The sequence below is a fragment of the Gymnoscopelus microlampas genome (assembly GCF_963454915.1).
Source record: "Gymnoscopelus microlampas genome assembly, chromosome: 21".
NCBI classification, from domain to species: Eukaryota; Metazoa; Chordata; class Actinopteri; order Myctophiformes; family Myctophidae; genus Gymnoscopelus; species Gymnoscopelus microlampas.
In genome coordinates this window covers 23,426,323-23,450,559 of record NC_139958.1, presented here as the reverse complement: position 1 = coordinate 23,450,559, position 24,237 = coordinate 23,426,323, and the positions used below count along the sequence as shown (strand labels likewise).

Here is a 24,237-nt window from a genome sequence, read left to right as displayed (position 1 = left end):
CCACTTTATACTGTTCCTCATCTGACAATTTGCTGACAATGAACAATAAACTACAACATTTATTATTTTAAAATGCTTAATGTCAAAATTAAGTAATTTACCAAATATCTTTATTTTCAAGTGTCTTTCCAAATCAGTTTGAGTCTGCCATCGACAAAGTTCAAGGTCTGCTCTGAAAGGTTACTGTAAGAATAAGGTGGTGGTGCAGCAGTAGTTACCCTTACTCAGTGGTGAGCTGTGGATTTTTGAACTATGGGTACTCTATTTTATGACGTCACGTGCGCGCGCACGTGCACGCGCGCGGGCACGTGTGTGCGCAAGCATGTGCACATAGCCACTCAGCTCAGTGCTAGTTGAAATACTGTATTCAACATGTGATTATTAATGTATTTATATTTCTTATTATTTTGTTGCATTGTTAATTTGTTGTTTTTATTTTTGTTTCAATTAATTAATTATTTTATTTTCCTTTTGATTTATATAAAAGCCCTTTACATAGATTCACCCACACATAAGTACTTAAAATAATCAGTCAACTTGTCTTTACTTTAATTACTTTTTTTAAGACTTACATTGCTTTCAAAACAGTGTTTTTTAAAACAAGTAAAAAAAAATACCCTTTTGCTACTCACCAAAACAAAGACGGTGTTATGGAGTTCAAAGCCTACTTTACTAAATGGGAACACTGTGAGCCCCCACCTCATGTCTAAAATACACTTTTTGGCCAGAAAAGAATTCCTGTTTTTGGTTGCTCCACGTGCCCTCTACAGATCTGGTCAATGGAATTTTCCTATTGACCAGATTCTTCCTTCAGGTGAAATATTTTCTTTTCTGGACAAAAAGTGTATTTTATACGTGAGGTGGGGGCTCAGAGTGTTCCCACTTAATAGAATAGGCTTTCAACTCCATTAAACCGTCTTTGTTTTGGTGAGTACCAAAAGCGTTTTTTTTATTTTACTACAGACGAGAGGCTGCGCTACCGCGGTGCGAGGGGAACGAATCTAAAGTACCATAGCGTTAAGGAGAACTCCTTCTAACGCTATGGACCAGAGCTAGATAAGGATACCTTTGTGAGTGTCTGGTAGGCTACCAGCTCTTGTTATGCAAAGCAGCCAGGTCGTTGAATCCATTGTTTAAGGTGTTAAAAACGGCTCGCCCCTGAAGGTGCGTTGTTGTATTAATGATTGACTTCTCACGGGCGGCTGACGTGTGTGCTCGCGAGTGCATGTGGAGCTGCTCGTGCATGTGCACGCGCGAGTCCCCAGCCCCCACAGTGTCAGAACTAAGGGTACGCCGTACCCCCCCGTACCCCCTACAGCTCAACCCTGCCCTTACTCCTTCTAAAGCATTGATTCTCAACTTTTCAGCGTCTTCAGAGAGCTGCCCAGGAGAACAAACATGACAGGTATCCTATAACACTGATTCTCAACCGTTTTTAATTCAAAGGACCCCCAGTTTGATATGCATTAAACCACGGACCCCCAGTGTTAATGTCACTCTGAGGGTGTACAAATGGAACCAAATGGACCCACGAGGGTCCATTTGGTTGCCAGATATAAATCATTTAGCTGGGGACCCCCTGGAACATCCTCAAGGACACCTGGGGCGTCCCTGGACTCCACGTTGAGAACAGGTGTTCTACACAGAACTGGACATGGACATAAGAATACTTGGTTGCTCTTCCATGACGCGTACAAGCAGAGCGTCAATGTACTTCTCCAACTGGCCAATCTTGTTGTCTCTCTCAGAGAGTTGGCTCTGCTGTTTCACCACCATAGAGATGAGCTCCTCCTGGGTCAGTTGGGAGTATGGCCCGGTGAGCCTCGGCTCCTCCTTCATCTGTGGGCAAGGAATCAAGCACAGAACATAATATCGTCAATGCCGGGTGGAAACCTTGGATGTCCAAAATCGGACATTTTCAGAAAATTGAGGGAAAAACAGAACCTGTGTTCCAATGGATCCAAAATAGTTATTATTTAGTCACAAGCTCAAGTTGTAAATACTTTTCCCACAGACAGACTTTACCACTTCCAAGCAATTTTAAAAAATGTGAAAAAAGCAGATTACAACACGTCACAATGTAAACTTTTTGTTTGAAACAAACAAGACTCTTTACGAAGAGAAAAAACCTAGCCAATTTACTGGAGCAGGTTAGCACAACACAATAACTCACTGGTACAGCTACAGTAGGGCACATATTACAAACCAAAATGTGTTAACAATGACGGACGGTATGTTGTTTATATGGGTAAACAGTAGTTTACACACAGGTATACATTTAAACATGAACATTAAAAAACATCCGTTCAAACCAAACTTCTGACAAGTTATAAAGGGCAGTCTTAAAACTAACATGTGTGCCTACAATGATAACAGTGGAAAATAAAAAGGGGAAGAAATCTACCTTTATCCTTTCTTCCACATAACAGGGGATAGCTGTGGACTTCTTATCTTTTGTCCCTTGTCTCACAGAGGCAGGCTGGGGTTCCTGCAGACTCATAGGTTTCACAGGATGGGGCCTGCAATGACAAGAGGAAAAGTTTGAGAGCGAACATGATAGCTTGGAGCTATAGATACAGGAGTGCTGGTGTGATACAGATAAAGTAGGTAAGAGCAAGGTGGTTCAATTCAGACATGGGAATCTTATCAGCTTCAACAGGCTGACTATTCAAAGCAAGGCTCTCTCCACTCCAATAACATGTTTATCCATGAAGCTGAAATGTAATTTTCATTATGTATGAGGGAGGGGGATTGCTAACGATAAATCCATAGCATAGAGCCAACATATATATTTATATATGTTATGTTGGATCTCTCTCTATGTATAAGTGTGTGTGTGTGTGTGTGTGTGTGTGTGTGTGTGTGTGTGTGTGTGTGTGTGTGTGTGTGTGTGTGTGTGTGTGTGGATATATATAATAAGCGTCAAATAAAATTAATTGGCGCTGCTGAGCTCAGCAGCGGTTTGCTAGATTAACCCCAAACAGACAGACGGACAGACCCATTTGCAGACATCCTACTGAGCCATGCCGTACACATTTTCAACACACATTTCATTAAACATTAAACACATTATTGACATTAGTAGGGGTGTGCCGATACACTAATTTCACGAAACGATACGATACGATATTTGGCTCACAACTTCGATACGATTTCGATACGATACGATACGCACTTTTTTTATTATGAAAATATATGGAGGAGAAAAAAAGAAAATGCAAACAAATAATTCTGTTTTTGCATTATTCAGACATGCAAACTTGTAGCTTTTCAGCTACAATAGCCGTTTTGAATACAAATAGTATGACACCTGACCCGAAAAAAAAACATGTTGTCACTCTTTTCACTTCGGGGCCGTTTACATGCCTGATTATTATGATTGTAAAAAAAAAAAAAAAAAAAAAAAAAAAAAATTTTTTTTTTTTCAAAAACGATATTTTTTTTCCCCAAAACGATACATATCGTCGCGAAAACGTATCGCGATATATCGCGGGACGATATATCGGCACACCCCTAGACATTAGTTACACACACACACACACTTCTAAATAGGGTTGTCCGATATTGGCTTTTTTACCGATAACCGATATACCGATATTGTCCAACTCTTAATTACCGATACCGATATCAACCGATACCGATATATGCGGGGATTATTGTGATTAGGGTAAGCTCAAATTTCATATCACACACACCATATACAGTAAGAACTCCTGTAACTTATTTATAAAGCAAAAAAAAAAAAAAAAAAAAAAAAAAAAAATCAAAAACCGATACCGATATTTTCCCGATATCAATTTTTATGCTAATATCGGCCGATAATATCGGGAGGCCGATAATATCGGACATCCCTACTTCTAAACTAACATTCTAAAGGTCAGCAGCACACATACAGACGTATAGATCTATTATACAACACAATCAAGTCTAATTACTGGGAGTTAGTGGTGTATCTAAAGGTTACACGTAAAATAAACTACAGATTCTGCTCTACTTGAGACGTCTCTCTCACCTGCGTGAGGCTGAGGCAGGCACATCCCACTTCCCACCTGCCTGCTCCCCAATGCCCTTTGTAACAACCACCTGCGCCTGTGAGGGCAACAAATTGACTGACAGCAGAGTTATCTGATCAGAGGTAGCGCTCATGGCCACTATATGAGAAAGGTCATCTCCTCTGGTGTCTGATATCTCCAGGGGCTTTGGGTGGGATGACGAGGAGAGGGCAGCACATGGAAGAATGACTGTGTTATCAAGTACAACCACTCCTGGAACACTATCATGTCCGTTCGAAACACTTTCTGTGCCATGGTTCATCACAAGTTGGTTGCTTAAAATAGGTGTTTTCTTGGCAGGAGGAAGAGGGGCATGTTCTGTCTTTGAAGATTTCTTTTTGGTGTTACATATCATGTCTTGATCAATGGAGGGACTGTTCTGATGACTGTATGAATCTAGGTTCTCCAGATTCGAAGAGGCTGTGAGTTCATCTGGTCTTGTGAGTGGAATTTCAGTCTCGTCTTCCTCGAATGGATACGATCCAAATACAACAGGTACCTGACCTGTCACTGGGTTGTGCTCATATGATTTACTGGTGGCTTTTGGATTAGCATCAGCGCTGGACAGGGCTCTTTTAGGTTCAGCAAACGCCTCAGAAGAAGATTGGGGTCGACATGGTGCAGGACCTTTATTATGTGTGGCTACTGTTGACCCTCCAGTGATAGATGCAATATCTACAGGCTGCTTAAAGTTGTGAATTGAGTTCTGGCTTGTCCCTTCCTGGACATCCATTGTTGTGGAGGTAGGCCTAATCAAAGGAGCAATCATTTGCACCAAACGCTGAGGGAAAATACTGGAGGTTTTTATCTTGTTTGTTCTCTGTGCATCCATTTGACACACTGTAGATGCAGTCTGCTCTCTCTGGAATGGTTTCTGAGCATCATTCTTTCCTGGCGGTTGTGGAGCTGGTCCTTTGTCTCTAACAAAGTCCTTCCCATCTGCACTGATGCTCTCCTTTATGTTGTTTCCCACCAACGGCGTAGCAGAGTAAGCTCTAGATGTAGGGTGCAGACCAGATGGTTTGTTTTCAGCCAGGTTTAATGTGGAACTAACAGCAGGCTCCAGAGGGAACTGCTGCTTGTTGGGAGGCAAAGGAGCACGACGTTTCTTCTCCAACACATATGTGGCCATCTGCTGTGAGGGTTCAGTCTCTGACTCAAAGGGCTGTAAGAATAGGTTGGATGGCACAAAATGCTGGGGTGGGTGCAGGCACGAGGAACTGGAAAGAGGTGTTTTGATAGTGTGAGATAATAGTATTAATCATTTCTAAAGATTCAGGTACATTAATGTAAAAACAAGGCTAATACAGGGACAATGAAAAGTGGCAAATACACACTCACACACACACACACACACACACACACACACACACACACACACACACACACACACACACACACACACACACACACACACACACACACACACACACACACACACACACACACACACACACACACACACACACACACACACACACACACACACACACACACACACACCAGAGAGCTTCAACTAAATCCAGACAGTGCAGTGATAAGAGATGTTGAAGTGGTGTTATGTTTATGTATGAATAGAATTCACAAACAGGATTTATTAGAAAGAAGTGAAATGGAATTGTGTACATTAGCCAACATAAAACTGTAATATAAAAATGTATAATGATGAACGGAACAAAGCATAGTCATGATGATATATGACAATAATGTTTGGTTAGAAAAACTAAAAGAAAAATGCAATAGGATTCTCAACATGACATATGAGCAACAATGCAGAAATACAAATGATGAAACCAACTCCATTTGTGTACTCCAGCAACCGGAATTAGCATACAGTTCTACAGTCGAATGTGAGTAATCACCTGTCTTTGGTCATCCTCACTCAGTTTTAATATGACCCCTAAAATAATGAAGTAAGACTTTGGGCCGACCAATCTCAGCTGAGTAAAGGCTGGCGTGAGACATTTGCATACACACGCGTACACAAACAAAGTGCTATGCAATTTTCATGATGGTGTCGGATAGATTTAGAGGATTATGTTTTAATGAGAAGTGCCTCATGACGTGGAGTCATTGGCTGCAAGCAGATACCGTGACAGTCCTACATTCAGCTCACAGCACACAACTCACATGACCTTGACTTCATGCCATTAACACACAGCTGCACATTTTGTTCAACTGCCTCCTTTTACGTTGAATTTTAACTTCTGCAAGTGTGTTGGCATTAACTCAATGTAATTAAAGTGAGTCAAGTGGAATGCTTTCCACAAAATGACAGATCCATAAATCAAGCTTCTGCTTATTAAGCAGAGTTCTAACGTCATACTTATTGGTGTGAATATCAGCATTTATAACACAGTGAAACTCCCCACTGGAATGCATTGACGTTCTCTGTTGTATAATCAGGATAAAGCATACCTATTTACATGCACATCGACGGTGGGTGCTAGGCCAATGAAACCATTTCCCAGGTAAAGGATATACTTGATTTGTGACAACGTTTCGATCCTTGCAGGATTTTCATCAGGTCAATCTTGAAATATTGTCGCAAAAAAAGTAAAAGTAAAAGTAAATACACCCCTAGTGTAGTTATATATAATAGTAGTATAATCACTATAAACCACAACCTGTGTATTATTGTTTAAATGTTACACAGGGGTAGGATGAATTAGCATTAGTTGAGAATGAAAGAGGATGGGGCAGAAGGTATAACTGTGAGTGCGGATGATTGGATAGAATCATGTGCATGCAGGTACACAGAGTGGACTAACCTTGGCTTAACAGCGTATACTTTCGCTGTCTTGCTGTGCTCTTCAAAGGGATTACTTGAGGAGAGGTCATCAAAGGGGTCAGTGGAGGCAAGGTCTGCAGAAGGAGAATTACTCTCCACAGCCAATTCAACATTTTGACCTAAATGAAGTTCATCTGTTATCCTTATTCTACCTTTCTCTCCTCTCTCCTTTCCGTCCATTTGGTCATTTCTACTTTGATCTTCTCTCAATCCCCTAGCCTCTTGACATTCTAGCATTTGATTCTCCCCACTGCTTTCACCTTCAAACCATTGACTTTGCTCTTCATCTTTAGCCAATACCTCTCCACTTATTTCCCCAAGCCTTTCTTTCTCCTCTGTTAGCATCCTGCTTTCTTCTTCCTTTCTTTTCAACCTGTTCTCCTGCATCAGGCATGCCTCCTCGTCCAAGGTTTTCATTTCCATTTCTCTTCTAATCACATCCTCCTCCCTCTCTCTTTCCTCTTCCTTTACTTTCTTCACTTCTTGAATAATCTCCCTCTCTGATTCCCCCATCCTCAATCTACATTCTTCTTTCTTTGTCACTCCATCCGCCTCTGCATAATTCTTCTTTTCTTCTCCTTCCATGCCCATTCTGTCTGCTCTTTCTTCCTCTTCTCTCCTAATTTGTAGCTCTTCCTCTTTTCTTAACCTTTCTCGTTCTTCCTGTCTCCTCTCTTCCTCCGCTTCTCTCTCTATTTCCTCCTCTTCCTTCCTAAATCTCTCCTCTTCTTCTTCCTCATCTTCTCTCTGTTTCCTCTCTTCCTCAGCTTTCTCTTCCTCCATTCTAATACTTTCCTGTTCTTGCTTTCTAAATCTCACTTCCTCCTCACTCATTTCTTTTTCCACTGCCCGCTTTTCCTCTGATATTCTCTCAATGTCTTCTTTCTCCTTCCTAACACTCTCCTCTTTTTCTTCTCTCTGTTTCCTCTCTACCTTAGCCCTCTCTTCCTCCCTTCTAATTTTCTCCTCTTCCTCAACCTTCCTCCTTTCTTGTTCTTCGAGTCCCCGATTTTCCTCTGCTAATCTCCCCCGTTCCTCTTCTTCCTTCATCAGCCTATCTTCTTCTCTTGTCCTTCTCCTCTCCTCCTCAACCATTCTCATTTCCTGTTCTTCCTGTGTCCTTCTTTCCTCTGCTAATCTCTCTCTTTCCTCCTCTTCCTTCCAAAGTCTCTCCTGTTCTTCTCTCCGTTTTCTCTCTTCCTCCATCATAACTCTTTCCAGCTCTGCCTTTCTAATTGTCTCTTCTTCCTCAATCCTGTTCCTTTCTTCCGCTACTCTCTCTCTTTCCTCCCTAACTCTATTTTCTTCTCCTTCTTCTTCTTCTTCTCTCCTTTTCCTCTCTTCCTCAATCCTAAGTCTTTCCAGCTCTGCCATTCTAATTGTCTCTTCTCCCTCAATCCTCCTCCTTTCTTCAGCTATTCTCTCTGTTTCCTCCTCTTCCTCCCTAACCCTCTTCTCTTCTTCTTCTCTCCGTTTCCTCTCTTCTTCCATCCTAATTGTCTCCTCTTCCTCAATCCTTCTCCTTTCTTCTGCTATTCTCTCTCTTTCCTCCTCTTCCTCCCTAACCCTCTTCTCTTCTTCTTCTCTCTGTTTCCTCTCTTCTTCCATCCTAATTGTCTCTTCTTCCTCAATCCTCCTCCTTTCTTCTGCTATTCTCTCTATTTCCTCCTCTTCCTCCCTAATCCTCTTCTCTTGTCTGACTTTCCTCTCTTCCTCCATTCTTAGTCTCTCTTGCCCCTCTTCCTCTTCAATCCTCCTCTTTTCTTCTTCAACGCGTTCTTCCCCCAACCTTCCTTCCTCCCACTGTTCCTGAATTGTATCCTTCTCCTCAATCTGGCTAATTCTCTTCTCCTGTTCTTCTACCTCCATGCCTGAATTAGCCACCTGCTCCTCCTCAATCTGCTCTTCCTCATGCACAGCCCTGCTGCTGTCCTCCTCCTCTGCCCAGGGCGACTGTTGCTTCTGAGCCCTAAATGAATCAGCGGAGGCGACGGAGGTGTTGGAGCTCTCTGCCCTGTGAAGGTCCTCCATTGAGCCGAGGCCTGAGCTGGCCAGGCTGAAGTTTGAGCCTCCGCGTGAGCGCCGTGGCTGGCGCTCCTCGTTGTAAACATGACTGCCATTGATGCACAGGTTGCTCGGTTGCTCCGAGCCCTGTTTTGTGCGGCCCAAAAGTGACAGGGAGCCTTGGGATGTTTTGCTGTCCGAGCTGCCCGAGCGCTTATGTGTCATAAACTTGAACTTCTTTTTACCTAAATGAAAGGAGAAAACTATTAAATTAACCGCTTTCAACCTGGCATCCCTATTCTGGGCATGTCATTATTATACAGTAGGTGAAAATTGTCAAAACAATTTAGTTTTACAGCTAAAACAGTCAATCTACAAGCTCACACCGCTTTTTACCATTGTAAATGGGCTATTTCGCCATTTATCATACAACAAAGTGTATAGGGTTTAAGTGGTTAAACAACAGTAAATGTTTATTTTTCAATAAAGAATTGCGTTATAAGTCAGAAAAATGAATTTGGTTTAACAACTGTTGTAATACTGTTGTGTTGTCTGACCTTCTGAAGAATCGATGTTCAAACCAGAGGAACGGCTGCCGCTCAGAGAAGAGCTCCTCTCAGGCAGCGGGCCGAGGACAGACATAGACTGCGACGCGTTCCTCTGCAGGTTGGACTTGGGAGAAAACAATGATTTCAGCTTGTGTTTCTTTTTCTTCTCTTTGTTGTCTGCGCCACCCTCACCTTCTCCATCCCGCGCTCCCTCCTCTTCGCTGTCCGTCAGAACCTGGGTGAAGGATGACGGCACAATGGCAGATGCAGTCTCTGAAAGCTGGTCCTTCTTTTTGCCGCGGACCTTGTCCTTCAATTTGCCTAGCCGGGATCTGGGTTTGTCCATGCCAGAAAGGTCAAACATGCTGGCTGTCATGTTGTTCCTCGTGAACTGGATGTCCAGAAGCACCTCTCCCCTGTCTTTGTCAGACTTGCCAGCCTTGTTCAGCAGCTTACACCATCTATAGAACAACATGTTAGAAAAGTGATTTTAAAATCTTTTAATTTATATTTGTATACTGTTAGAGTTACAGACCCATAATGGTCCATTTGGTTCTGAACTACCAACCATTTAGCCGGGGACCCCCTGGAACCCCCTCAAAGATCCCTGGTCCCCAGGACCCCACATTGAGAACCAGTGTGTTAGAATAATGTGCGTTCCCTGCAACATGCCAACACATGTGTACAATTTTCATTCTTTAAACAAAGTCTACTGAATGATTCCAAAAGGAATACATCTTAAATCTGCAGGAGCAGTTTGTTTCAATTTTGTCTATAGTTGTACACTATACTTTCAGCTACAAAATAATTTCTTTACGTTTATGTTTCAAACTTAGACATGGATTGAAACAATGAAAATGAATCATTCTGTCAGTTTTTTTTATTGTATACAAACTGCTACAGTGGTCACCTATTCACATACGCACCAGAGTCTCTGAAAGGTACCCACCATAACCCACCATAACCTTAGGTTGTGAAAGGTTGGGGGTGTGGCTATGCCTTGGGGGTGTGTTTTAAGTTTTTCATTTTAGGTGGACAGTAGGTGGCAGAAGAGAGCAGAGGAAAGCAATTACTCTACTTGCAGTTTATTTCTTAAAAGCAGAAGTCATTAGAGAACTTATGAATGCAGACAATTTATCATTGAATTAATAAAACAAACTTATGTACTAGAGTATTTCCAATTTCCAGTACTTTTACTTTATTTTATACATAGGCTATTTGAAAATAGCTGATCTACAAGCTCACAATTTTCACAATGCTATTTTGAAACATTTTACACAACAGTGTATTTTCAAACATTTTACAGTGGTGTAAAGTAACAAATTACATTACACAAGTACTGTACATAAGTAAAGATTTTAGGTTTTTTTTTTTCTTTACTGGACTATTTCCCTCTCTCTCTCTTTCTCTTGTTATGCAGAAAGTCCTCTTTCACACGTTATGTCAAAATCGTCACCTTATTAAACTAATGGCCTAAGTCATTTTTTGAGGAAATTATATTTTTGCCTAAGTCAGGTCCTCATGACACTAGCCTTATATAAACGTTGGCTATTTAAAAATAGCCATGTGATGCGTTGTGAGCTTATAGATCTGCTATTTTCAAAGGATTTTTATATATTTTGATAACCTGTGAAACGGGACATTCTACATGTATTTTTATGTGGTATATGTGGTGGCTTTTACTTTAAGTAAAATATCTGAGTACTTCTTCCACCACTGAAGAACAACAATTAAAGAACAGAGGATAAGCCAGTGTTTTTCTCATTCTTTTTTTTTTCTCTCTCTCTCAGTCATAGGAGACAGCTGTTGCGACCAGTGTTGCCAGAGTTTACGAGAGAAATAAGCAAACAGATCTATGAAAACAAGCCCAAAAGAGATTGATTATTATAGGCCACATGAGCACATTAAACCTATATGCACCTCAAGTTCTCAAATAAAAAGCAGCAAGCTTCTACCAATATTTACAAGCAACTTTACAGAAAAACAGGTTGCTTATAATAAGCAAACATGGCAACGCTGGTCGCGACCCCTTCCTTTCATTCAGTGAGAGAGGATCATGGTTAACATATGCTAATAGACAGACAGTGGCTTCAAGCTTGGCCATTGTTGTCACAAAACAAGTTTGGCCACCTTCACACACAGTTAGGTAGGCTACAGTCAGCAGGGAGAGGGGGTTGGGGGAGAATTTAGCTTTTTTTGAAATCATGTTCTCAGTGGTGGAAAAAATGCTCACATTAGCTCAAGCACCCCTCTCTCTCTGTCTTCAGTATTAACTGGGTATCAACTGCCTTTTAAGGTCAACCCTAAATGCATCAAATTTTCTCTGATGTGATGTTTTAAGTTGTATGTATCTTTCTGATGCTTAAGTAAGAGTCCCTCTTGTGGTTAAAGCTGATGTCCAGTGATTTTGCGGCCCGGGTTTAAATCCCACGCTATGAGCTTGCAAATTCCATGCGGAATGTCCAGTTTTTGTTACCACAATATAAAAATACTCTGTTACAAGTAAAAGGCCTGTGTTAAAAATGTTACTGAGTAAAACTACAAAGTACTGGCATCAAAATATTTTCAAACATTTTACACAACAATGTATTTTCAAGCATTTTACTGTGGTGTAAAGTAACACATTACATTACACAAGTACTGTACATAAGTAAAGATTTTAGTTTTTTTTTTTTCCTTACTGGACTATTTCCCTCTCTCTCTCTTTCTCTCTACTTGTTATGCAGAAAGTCCTCTTTCACACGTTATGTCAAAATCGTCACCTTATTAAACTAATGGCCTAAGTCATTTTTTGAGGAAATTATATTTTTGCCTAAGTCAGGTCCTCATGACACTGGCCACCTCTGGTAAAATCGCCTATCTCCTAATTGAAAAGGATCATGCTGTTCACGCCCCTTTTAGTATAATGGCCTAACTCCCTAGTGTGACTTAGGACAAAATAGGCCTTTCGTTTGGCCTAAGTCACATGTTTTTGTGACTTAAGCCAAATTATTTACTGATTTAGGCCATTTTGTAATTTGTTTTGCTTTTTATTTTGGCCTAAGTCAGATTTAATCCTATTTAAACCTATTTAAATCTCTTATGTTACATAACTGACAGACAGTGTTATTTCTATTTAAATAGTCATAATTTGTTATAAACATTTTGGGTGAAATGATTAAGAAATATCATATAGTTTTGTTCTGGATCAGTTTTTTATTTTTCCTGAAAACCTTGAAAAAATGACTTAGGCCATTAGTTTAATAAGGTGACGAAATGTAAAATAGCAGATCTACAAGCTCACAACGTGTAGCTTAGTTCTGCTATTTTTAAATAGACAACTTTATATAAGGTTAATGGTTAATGTATGTTTTGTAATAATAATCAAAATCTACAAAGTAACTAAAGTTTTCAAACACTTGCACATCGTGTGTGTGTGTGTGTGTGTGTGTGTGTGTGTGTGTGTGTGTGTGTGTGTGTGTGTGTGTGTGTGTGTGTGTGTGTGTGTGTGTGTCTGACTGTGCAGTGTGTGGGCACAGACAGACAGACAGACAGTAGGGGGAGGTAGGTAGCAGATAGCAAAACCGGTTATGTTAATGATATACTGTGTAGCCTACACTACAGTATTCCAAATAAGCTGAGGAACTCTGCTATCAGGTTCCCCTCCCCCCTACAGTACCTCTGTCCCCACCACACCGTGGAACCACACATTACTGCCGGACCCCCGGCAGTAACTCTGAGGACCCTCTAGGGGTCTCGGACCTCCTGTCGAAGACCCCTGATTTAACTCTCTCTCTCTCTCTCTCTCTCTCTCTCTCTCTCTCTCTCTCTCTCTCTCTCTCTCTCTCTCTCTCTCTCTCTCTCTCTCTCTCTCTCTCTCTCTCTCTCTCTCTCTCTCTCTCTCTCTCTCTCTCTCTCTCTCTCTCTCTCTCTCTCTCTCTCTCTCTCTCTCTCTCTCTCTCTCTCTCTCTCTCTCTCTCTCTCTCAAAATGGGGGTCCGCGGGCTAATAAGTGTCAATTTGGAGGTCCTTCACATGAAAAAGTTTGAGAACCACTGCTCTATATCTCCCCCCCTTGCACTTTGGCTAATTAATATTGACTGTTGTAAGTGAAAAGGTTAAGAAATGTTCAAAAAGTTTACTTTATTGTTTCAGTTTCTGAGAGGCTGCAGCCAGTGTGTGCAGTTCAGATTTATGTTGTTCCTGTAAGGATAATTATTGTTCCAATTCCAAATATGGAATCTGTAGCAGCAAAATACTTAAAAAGATAAAAACTGTTTTCTATTGTTCCATTAAATTGGATTCAGTTCTAAAAGGCTAAAAACTGTACACGTCTTTTTTTGAGGGGGGGGGGCACGGGGAAAGTAATATAAAGTAATATGTAATATATTACTCTTGATTCCAAGTAATACGTTATATAATATTATTACTTTTCAAAGGAGTAATAAGTAATACAAGTAGGTAACATATGACTCTCCTAAGTAATATAGCCCAACACTGATTATAAAACATATACATTAACCACTTTAGCCCTATATTATACCACGGCCATTAGAAAATAGACGATCTACAAGCTCGTAGATCGGCTACTTTCAAACATTTCAGTACTTTTACTTTTGGTACTTTAAGTATATTTTGATGCCAATACTTTGTACTTTTACTCAAGTAACATTTTGAACACATGCCTTACTTACTTTTTTAAAATACATTTTGATACCAAGCGCCATCTCGTGGCTGGACGGCCACACTACACTTTCTAATCATTTCAATGGGAGGTGCCAAGAATCTGTGGGCGTCAACTTTGAAAGGTACCTAAAGAAACCTTTGAAAACCTCTGATGTCCAATAGGTGGCCGTTTGAAGATCGTGCATGAATGAACAGGTGACCACTGTATACAGTAGCATACAGTTGCTATTACCAACAGCACATCCCTGTAGCCCCCATCTCCCTATTGTTCACACCACTTTAATCCAAAGAAGGGTGTGAAGGGTTTATAAAATCCAAGACCTCAATTTAAAGTGTGTTGGAGTAGAGAAAATGCTCTATTCAGTTCCCTTGTGGAAATTCTGACCAGCACCAAGTAACAGCTTTCTCTAAGCAGTCATAAGGGTGGAAAAGCCACGGAAAATGACTCAGAAGGGACATGGCTGTTTGTGGAAAGTCTGTGTTAAAGCAAAACACACAAACCAACCAATCGACCAACTGACCTCCAAGGAACACTGTTTTTAAAACAAGACTGGGTCAAAACCCAGTATGGCTGGACCTTGTATAGGCAATGTGTGTAATTGTGGAGGGACGTATGATCTGCTATTGGCTAGTTATTCTTTTGGACAATGAGCATACAGTAGACTACGTCTCATTGCTTGGAGCAGTGGTAACCAACCGGTCGATAACGAGCTACATGTCGATTGTCAAAGCCTTCACAGCAGATCACAAACAGGTTTGTGTATTGGGAGAGGAGGCGACAGATGCATTGATTCCGAGATTGTTTTTCAAATGACCGGGAGGGACCCGTGACATTGTTTCCCAAGTGGAGCCATCATTTTTTTTAAAGACTCACCCGGAAATACCGTGAGGGGAAAATAGCCGGCCGACATGCAGGCTCATAACGTTAAAGTTGTTTGGCTTAACAAACCCTCCCAGACAAAATTATCCTTAACAATTGAGGACAGATAATCTGTCATCACATCTGTCAAAAGTATCCTTTTGACAGATATGTACAAATATATGGTCACGTGTATGTTTTTTTTGGTTAAATGTCAATAAAACCAAAATCAATCCAACAATTATACAGAATATCTAAATGTGAATATTAATTGATGAGGAAGTCTCATGTGAATTGAAGATATTGTGAACTGAAGATTAGATATCTGTAATAGCAATTTATTTCATGTCCCTGTGTGTTTTATTTTTGTTTTAAAAAGCAACCCAAAAAAGTGTCAACTTTATTAAAATATGTCCTAATATTTTGGCATTTTTATAAATGTTCCCCCAAAATGTTGCCATTTTGTTTATTCGTATTCAGACCACCTTTGTGTGGATATATACAAATAGATAGATTGAGCCTGTCAGAAATTGCAAAAGTAAATATGATGCCTTAGACATGGTGTTTTTTTGGAACTTATTGTAGTGGTAGATCTCAGCTTACACATTGGAATAAAAAGTGCTCATGGGTTTGAAAAGGTTGGTTACCTCTTGCCTGGAGGGATGATTTCTCTGTGATTGGCTAGTCCAAAGTTAGTCAAAGACATTCGCAGATCTAAGGCTGGCTCCTCTGAGTCAATACATGCCTGTAAAATGTAACAATTGCAATGAAACAGAATATGATTAATAGGATGCCTTTAAACTTTAAAGACATCATTTTAATAATACTGTTTTTTTGGTTTAACGCCCGAGACTATGTCTGTCATAACTCACAGCATGAGTAAGTAGGAATATGAGCCCTTTAAAAGAGCAGTCATTAGGCTCAGTTCTTTATCCATGAACAGCCTGCTCTCTTTATGTTGTTTTTGTTCCCACAAAGGAAGAGGAAAAACAGCATGTTAGCTGATAATGTCCATCATCTAATCCAGTGTTTCCCAAACAGTGAAGAAGTAGTGAAAATAGCAGATCTACAGGCTTGTAGATCGGCTATTTTCACTAGTTTGGGAGACATAAAATGTCTCTTTTGGGTCTCGAGCTAAAACGCTTGGGAACCACTGATCTAAGTATCAGTATATCCTGTATACTAAGGGTTCCCAAACTTTTCAGTTCACAACCCCCCAAAATTCGCAGTGCGCTGTGAGCTTGTAAATCGGCTATTTTCACAATGTTTGCCTCTTTTTTACGTAATATTTGACAATTTGGCCAATTTGTTATTAAAAAGGTCTTAAAAGTCATTAAATTGTCACTTCAGGAATGTGCAGATACCCTGTATACACATACTGTATGTTGGTTTGTTTACTGTTGAGTGAGAAAACAATGTTGCACATTAAGCTAATCATCTGGGGACCCCCCAAAATAATTTGGGGACCCCAGTCACACCACACTGTGGTACAACGAAGTATAGGATAGGGCTTAAGTGGTGAGTCAGACAAATTAAGGTTTTTCACATGGATTCATTGACATATTAAAAACTAAACAAATTATCAATGACAATGCACTTCTTAATTCTTCGACTAATCGAAAACGTAGTCGATCGAATAATCACTAAGAAAATAATCGATATTTGCAGCTCTATTTCAAATTTCAGAAATAGACTAAATGACTTAAGAACAGTGAAAAAAACTAAACAATAACAGTCAGCATAAAAACTGTCATCCAAGCACAAACTGAGGTCAGCAGCTCATCAGCCATATGTGGCTGAACAAACAAGATCAGCTGAAGTCTGGATTTATGGAAGGAAATGAGTGAAGGGCAGGAGGCAGGCATTAGACAAAGGAATTTTGTGTGTGTGTTCTCATGCTTGTACCCATCACATATTCTGAAAGGCTACAATAATAGAATGAATGTGAAGGAGCACTTCACCCATTTTTAACCTCATCTTGATAAAATTGGTCCTCACTAATGCTCATTATAAGACAGCTTTAGAGTTGCAAAGAAAAGTATTAAACAAACATGAATAAATAATGATATATATATATATCCATGTATATCTATCTCCACACACACACACACACACACACTTTAGACCTGAGGCCGATTCTAAAACACAGGGTTCCAGGCAAGGGACCAGCCTGAGATTTTTACATTGACGCCAATACGGAAGAGACAGTTCATATGAATGGCCTTTAGTTTCACTGTTTTACCCCTGCTGGTGTCAGAAAGAATTTATTTTAACGCAAGCGGATGGGTTTTTGACAAACTTTAGACTAGATTTTCTTACCTTAACAAAAATGGTCATAAATACTATATGCTTCCAGTCGCTAGTTTAAAGTCTACTTTCAATCATCATGATATGCGTTTTGGTAAACTATGGTCCAATTTATTTTATAATTGACGATAAAGTAGGTTATGCTCTAGGAGGGGTGGTATGATTTGATTGACAAGCTACACAACCAATAGCATTCATTCCCCGCCCCCACTTTTGATTGACAAGCTACCCAACCAATAATGGTCTGGTGTCATTCTGCAGGATATGACGCGATATGACGTGATATTGAAAGATGGCGGATTGCACACTGCTGAACAATCGGCTTCATTTACGGTCTGTAGAGTCTAAGGGCGTAACGCTGTCCATTCATTTTATACAGTCTATGGTTCCAGGCCTAAATGGGTTAATTAATATATATATATATATATATATATATATATATATATATATATATCTAACTATATAAATGGCGACCAACTTCCGCACCCTCGGTGTCGACACCCCACAGCTCTGTTATCGACTAAACAACGCACCGCCAGACCACATGTCGCCAACTGACTCGCCACGGCGGCCGCGCTGAATTTACGCCTCGCGTAGGGGACATCTCACTGCTCACTACACCTTTTCCACCGCGCAACATAATTAATTCTACTCACCAAATGTCGGACAAAACGGAAGGGGAGGCAGCTTCGTACCGTTTACCGTGCGCACGACCTCATCACCACAACAGCACGCAGCCGCTGCGGGGGTTTTTTCCTTTTTTTCCAAACTTTTTTTTTGGTCACCATTTTCTCCAGGCACCATTTCTGGTGTAACGTGCGGCAGCATGCGCTGGGTTGCCACGTTTGTGCGGCAGCATGCGCTGGGTTGCCAGGTTTGCACAGCCAGCGCCAGAAACAAGCAACCACCTTCATGAAAAAAAAAAAAAATGTTCCAGGGGTGTCCCCGCGCGTCCCAACACTCCACAGGGGGTCAGTGGCCCCTGTGGACCCCCTGAAACATAACAAATATTATTTCTTCAAATTTTTTCCTTTTTCAAAAAAAAATCTCCACAGTTTTACTCCGGCGATTTGGGTCCCCCAATATACACACGGCCACGCTGGGCCCCGTGCGCGGCTGGGGTTGAGGGGGGCGTAGCCCCCCGAAACTCTAGTGTATATATATATATATATATATATATATATATATATATATATATATATATATATATATATATATATATATATATATATATATATATATATATATATATACACACACACACACGTCAACATGAACCTTATGCAACATATTTAATTTTACAGACCATCATTTTACAAAACATATTAACTAGGCACTCAGTGGACTAAACATAGCCTACTGTTCATAAAAGAAATATAAAATGTTGACTCTCCACAATCCGTTTTCACACAGAGCTGCTTTGTGCTTTGGTTCAATGGAAGAATGTGGGGGTATTACATAACTATTTGAACCGGATTTATTCATTTAATATGATGGTATTTTGCATTTGGGTCACGTGCATGTATTACTTCTTCTTCCTGTTTGCCTATTGCCAAACACCTCTCTCTTAAAAAGTTTAATTTCTCAAAATACAGACTCAACTGATGATATTAGCAAAATAACCGGACATAGTTGCAGGCATCCTATTGCGTAGTTCACTCAACACTGTGGTTATTTACAAATTCAGCTTCTCCCCAGTACGGACATACATTTGTTGCAAAACTCCTGCAGATGTCACAAGTTAAATCACAGAGAAGTGATTAACTTCATCAAATGTCACAGATAAAACTAGTAATACAATCATTTCTGACATTACTTTTTCTAAGGAATGTATTTGTACTCTAATTAAATGTATTTCTTAGTAAATGTTGGTTGCAGTAGTCATGACTGTATGACATTGATTGATCAATTAAGTTATTATTGTAAATCATAAAGTTATAAATATTCATATTATTTTCTCTAGGTGCTTGGTAAATTAGACAGAAACCAACTTAACTCATAGTTTTTGGCTACTTTATATTATAATCTCGGTGTACAATGTTTTAAATGGACAAACAAGCATTTTTGCACCAAATCAGGGGCCATCAATGTGACTAGACTAGTGCATGGACAAATGTGTCCGTGGCAAATGTTTTTATTTTTTGTTTCTTACATAACATTATTATCATAACACCCAATTACTGAATGTCAGTCTCCGGGGTTTCTTCAGAATAATTATGTACGTATGACATTTAATATGTCACATTAGGAGTCCACTAGGAAAGTGTTCTCTTCTTATTTTCCAATGACCTTATAACTCTGAGTGCACAAATGGGTCCATTTGGTTCCATTTGAGCACTATCAGAGTTACAGACCTGTACAGGTCATTTAAGGCTATAGCTCTTTATGTGCTACTGGTTCACATTACTGTCCGCTCATTTGTATGTCCATGGCAAAAATAGAATTTTGAAAAAAATGCATGGCAAAATTTGTGCAAGACTGAGAGTGCAAGGAATATAGGATTTGAGTGCTTGCAATGTCAGATTGGAGAAGCTGAGTTGGAGCAGGGCATTTTGATTTATACATTTGCAAAGTCTATCTGTGACTTCAAAAATGTATTTGTGTATTTGCAAGGCTGGCACGACAACACAAATAACAATGTTCACTAAACCACAGAAACGAGGTTGGGAAAAAGATTACAGGAGAATTATACCATGTTAACGGAGAACAGAGGCAAAGAAAAAGAGAAGTAATCAAGTTCTGTTCCAATAAAAAAGGAAGTTGTGAAATTAACCATTAGGCGTTAGCTGGATGGTGTAGGAATTAAATTAGAACATTTCCAGTTAATAGCGCCTGCAATACAAGGATTGCATTGAACTCAACACAGCATTATACCGGTGTGTGTGCAGAGTACACTGTGTGCGTTCTGGTGATGTACACTCATGAAACTGGAGGAAGAGAAGGAACACTGTATGACTCACATTTTGCACCATTGGTATTCTTATTGCTGCCCTTTCAGCAAATATATTTCCTGTCAGAGCGTGAATGACTGATAAGACAATGCCCTGACACAAGCCCTTCTTATCACAAAACCCAGCTGAGTGTGAGTGTCAGGGAGAGCATACACTGTGCACACAGTATGTGTGTTACTCTAAGCATGACGTGGCTTCTGGGCAGAAACCTTGCATAACCATAATTCATCTTTTTATTTTCATATATTAATGCTCTATTTTATACTTTGTTGGTTTATGTGCATGTGTTTGTGTATGTTATGAACATTACGCACACAAGCTGAACTCATTGTAAACATGCTTTACACTTATATGCCGCTACAAACAAGGAGTTGTCCTTTTACTACGCACCTGCGGAGGAGGAACGTCTCTAGAGTCTAGACAACCCCCTTCAAGCAGAATGCACGTGAATGCTCATTACATTTCGTCGCTGTCGGACGGAAAACGGAAAAGCTCTTTTTAATACTTTTTATTTAAATATTTATAATAAAACCCTTTCACCTTGCTTTGTCTGCTATAACGTCCCAATCAATGCAGCTTTGAAATGCTAATATCCCTGGCAACCATGGTATTCAATGTCAATGTCAGATTTAGCCTCATTATTAATGATGCAGTCTAATAAATCATCTGCTTTCCCCTCTTAACTTTTCATGTTCACGTCCTAATCTAGTAATGTCAGCAGTAGCTGTTTGTTGGGGTAGATTGTTCTTGACATAGTGGTATTGGATTTGACAGTGGGTGGCTGAGTAAATAGTGACATGGAGTTATCTAGTCGGTGAAACATAACACTCGGTCTGAGAGCTGGTAGAGCAGCAGTGGTCAATTCTTGCTCAGACATACTGAGCATGCCCGGGATATCGACCACTGTTTGCTTTTCACAGATAAACAACCAGGAATGTGAGGTCACAGCCAGATTTAAACCTTAGAAATCAGGTGCATTTCCACGCTCAATAAGGATGATGGAAAAACACTGCTGGTATTTACTCAAAAACAGTTTTCACCATTAACACACAAGAAAAACTATTGAAAATAAGAATAATGTTTACTTTGGAATCTCTCTCGAATAACCCATTTAAGGTTGCACATTATGGTCAACATATTATATAATCTACAGCATAAAGCCATAACAATTCCACACCATGATGTTGTTTTGAAAAGTGATACAAAAAACGTGTGCTTGTGCTTATCGTTACTCTTACAAACAGGCTTGTACTGTATGAGTGTGCTGTGCTACTTATGAATAAATATGGTCACATGGAGTGAGAGACCTAATGTACCCTACTCTAAAGCAGCTTAGTGTGCCTTGCCTCTACAGTATTTGGCAACAATACTAAAATACACAAGTCTGTACTCTGTATTATAATGTCTTGGTGTGTAATAAGATCACGTTTTACCTTAGTAAAATTGCCTCTGGTTGAATGCTAGATCTAGTCTGTAATTTGCATGCACAGAGGATTCTGTCATACTGTAATAAGTCGTTTTGACTGCTAGAGAGTTTTGGCAAAAACTGTATCAACAAATCTCGAGAACAAAAGTCCAGTCAAAATCACATTTTCTGATTCATTTAATTGTTCTACTCCATAATGTTGCTGAATGGTCTCCCGAAGGTACACCTGCATTGCAGTTAACCACTTGCAACCTGGAATTCAATTTTTTGGGGCTAAATGTTTCAACGTAAAAATAATAAAAGTGTAAATAGCAAATCTACAAGATATAACGTATCGCAATGCGACATGCGGGCTTGTAGATCACCTATGTTCACTATTTTCTGGCAACACTGTCGTGTGACAAAGTATAACATAGGTAATAGGGCCCCCTGATTTTACAGTTCACAACACATGAAACTAAACAATTTCACAGTTGCATGGAATCCATGCAGCCATGCCATGGATAATGATATGACTTGCCTGCAGACACTTTACACTGGTTGGTTGATTTATTCATGTTAAATTCCCCAAAAGAACATTCACCCTGAATCTGCTGTTACAATTCCTTACACTGATAATGCATAATAATTTTATGACAATATCTAGACTTATTTCTGAATGGCATACTCAAAGCCAACGATTCCTGTGTGTTTGAAGAAAACAGAGAGCATTCAATAATCTGGTTCTCAGTACTGGGATCCAGGGACCCCCATGGGTCCTTGGAGGGGCTCAGGGGTCCTCAGTTAAATTATTGACAGTTAGGAACCAAATTGACCCAAATTGACCCCTTTGAGGATAGTTTAATTAGTGTAACTGCTTGCATCTTTGTGTTGCAATCAGCTGCAGCTGTTGTTGCCCTGCTCATACATACATAAGGACATACATACAAACAACTACACTAGGTCACTTGTTGGAGTGGCTGGCTGCTGGCACCACTGAAAACCCGTATCTGGACTAATGCATATCAAAGTGGGGTCCTTGAAATTAAAAAGGTTAAGACTAAAGAGTCACAGTTTAATATAGGCCTACTACTGCCGTTGGAGTTGGACAATTTGGACTAATGCCAAGTCCATATAGGCTAGGGGGTAATAGAACATGACCAATGGTTCGAATTCGGAACAGGTCTGTGTCAAGTTCAGTAACTATGGGAGGTGTATTGCATTTTATTTAGGTAGGCAGCATGCGTACACGAAAAGAGACGCTGCTTATTACTTGTATTGCCAGGTCATTTATGAACACTTACTCGGTCTTGTTGCGGGACTTATCTTCATTGAGCTCCAGCAGGTTAATCACAGCTTGTCCTAGCAGCTTGTCAGGTCCGACCAGAGCGCGGTGCATGATGTGGACCTGCAGCGTGCAGCGCTCCGTGCTGCCGTGGTGGGACAGCGGCAGGTCGAAGGTGGCCTCCTCCTTCCACAGCGGGGCCACGGTCTTCTCCGCCACCGAGGTGGAGTACTTCTCCTTGGCCACCTGCATGATCGCGTAGGCGTCGTTCGTGCCATTTTTCCCCTTTGTCCTGAGGCCTCTTGCCTGGAGCACCGTTACCTGGACGCTCGTAGGATACCACTGTTGGCTTTGATCGGCCAAAGACATGACGACTTCTTTTTAGCCTACTTACTAATTTATGGAGGTATGGAGCTAGGAAAAGGAAAAGAAAAAACTCAATAACTTCGATTGTGTCTATTTCTAATCACAGAAACTGTGTCTTCAAGTGTCAAAGAGGAAAAAGTTTAAGTCCTCTCTTTCTACAACGCACTTGAGGAAACAGCTGATCGGCAGTGTTGCCAAGTGTTGTGAGAGAAATAAGCAACAAGGTCTAGGAAAACAAGATCAAAAGACGCAACTAGGCCACACATGAGCACTTTAGGCCCACGGTTCTCAAAGTGGGGTCCGCGGACCCCTGGGGGTCCGCGACGCATAGCCAGGGGGTCCGCGAAATATTTCAGAGTAAAAAAAAGAAGTTTTGATAAAAAATATTTTTTGATAAAAAAAAAATTTTGATAAAAAAAATGTTTTGATTCAAAATATTTTTGTATTATTTGTTTTATGGGGGGGGCTAGTGAAAGTTGCATAAGTTCTTACTGTAATGGTGTGTGTGATAGTAAATGTGAGCTTACAATAATCACAGTAATCCTTATCATATTCCATATTCAAAGGCTTTTGCAGAGAAATGAGACAGACTCCAGTCACTTTCAAATTAGAGCACTGCAGAGGGCAGGTGTGTGTGTCTGTTTCCAGCTGACGCTCGTTGACACACCTTAATGTTATAGGCATCAGAGGCAATTATGCTTTTGCACTGTCAAATAGGCCAACATCTAATCTAAGATTAGTGGGACTCATTCAAATGACCACCAGTGAGTCCCGGGACTCACTTCATTGAAAACCTAACATCATTGTAAACATATTAGATGTATTAGATATTTATTAGATATTACATTGATATTATAGCTATTTTATTTGATTAGATATGTGATGTTGTTACCTGACAATTTGTTGACTTTTGGTGAAATGATATGGTACTGCATATGTCGGTATCGGTTGCTATCGGAATCGGAAATTAAGACAATATCAGAATATCGGATTTTGGCAAAAAAG

General features: G+C 40.2%; 1 protein-coding gene across 2 annotated transcripts; it reads right to left on the bottom strand.

Annotated features, from left to right (window-relative positions):
• Positions 1-1,334: 1,334 nt before the first annotated feature.
• Positions 1,335-23,384, bottom strand: LOC311038345 (uncharacterized protein). 2 transcript variants are annotated; one of them, XM_084047818.1, is made up of 6 exons: positions 22,886-23,384; positions 9,405-9,856; positions 6,824-9,092; positions 4,013-5,272; positions 2,405-2,519; positions 1,335-1,839 (listed from the first exon to the last, which is right to left on the bottom strand). In XM_084047818.1, exons 1-6 carry the CDS (start codon positions 23,233-23,235, stop codon positions 1,639-1,641), a joined length of 4,647 nt encoding a protein of 1,548 aa, XP_083903944.1. In that variant the 5' UTR covers positions 23,236-23,384; the 3' UTR covers positions 1,335-1,638. The 2 variants fall into 2 exon arrangements, with proteins under 2 accessions (XP_083903944.1, XP_083903945.1); XM_084047819.1 differs by lacking the exon at positions 4,013-5,272.
• Positions 23,385-24,237: the final 853 nt, after the last annotated feature.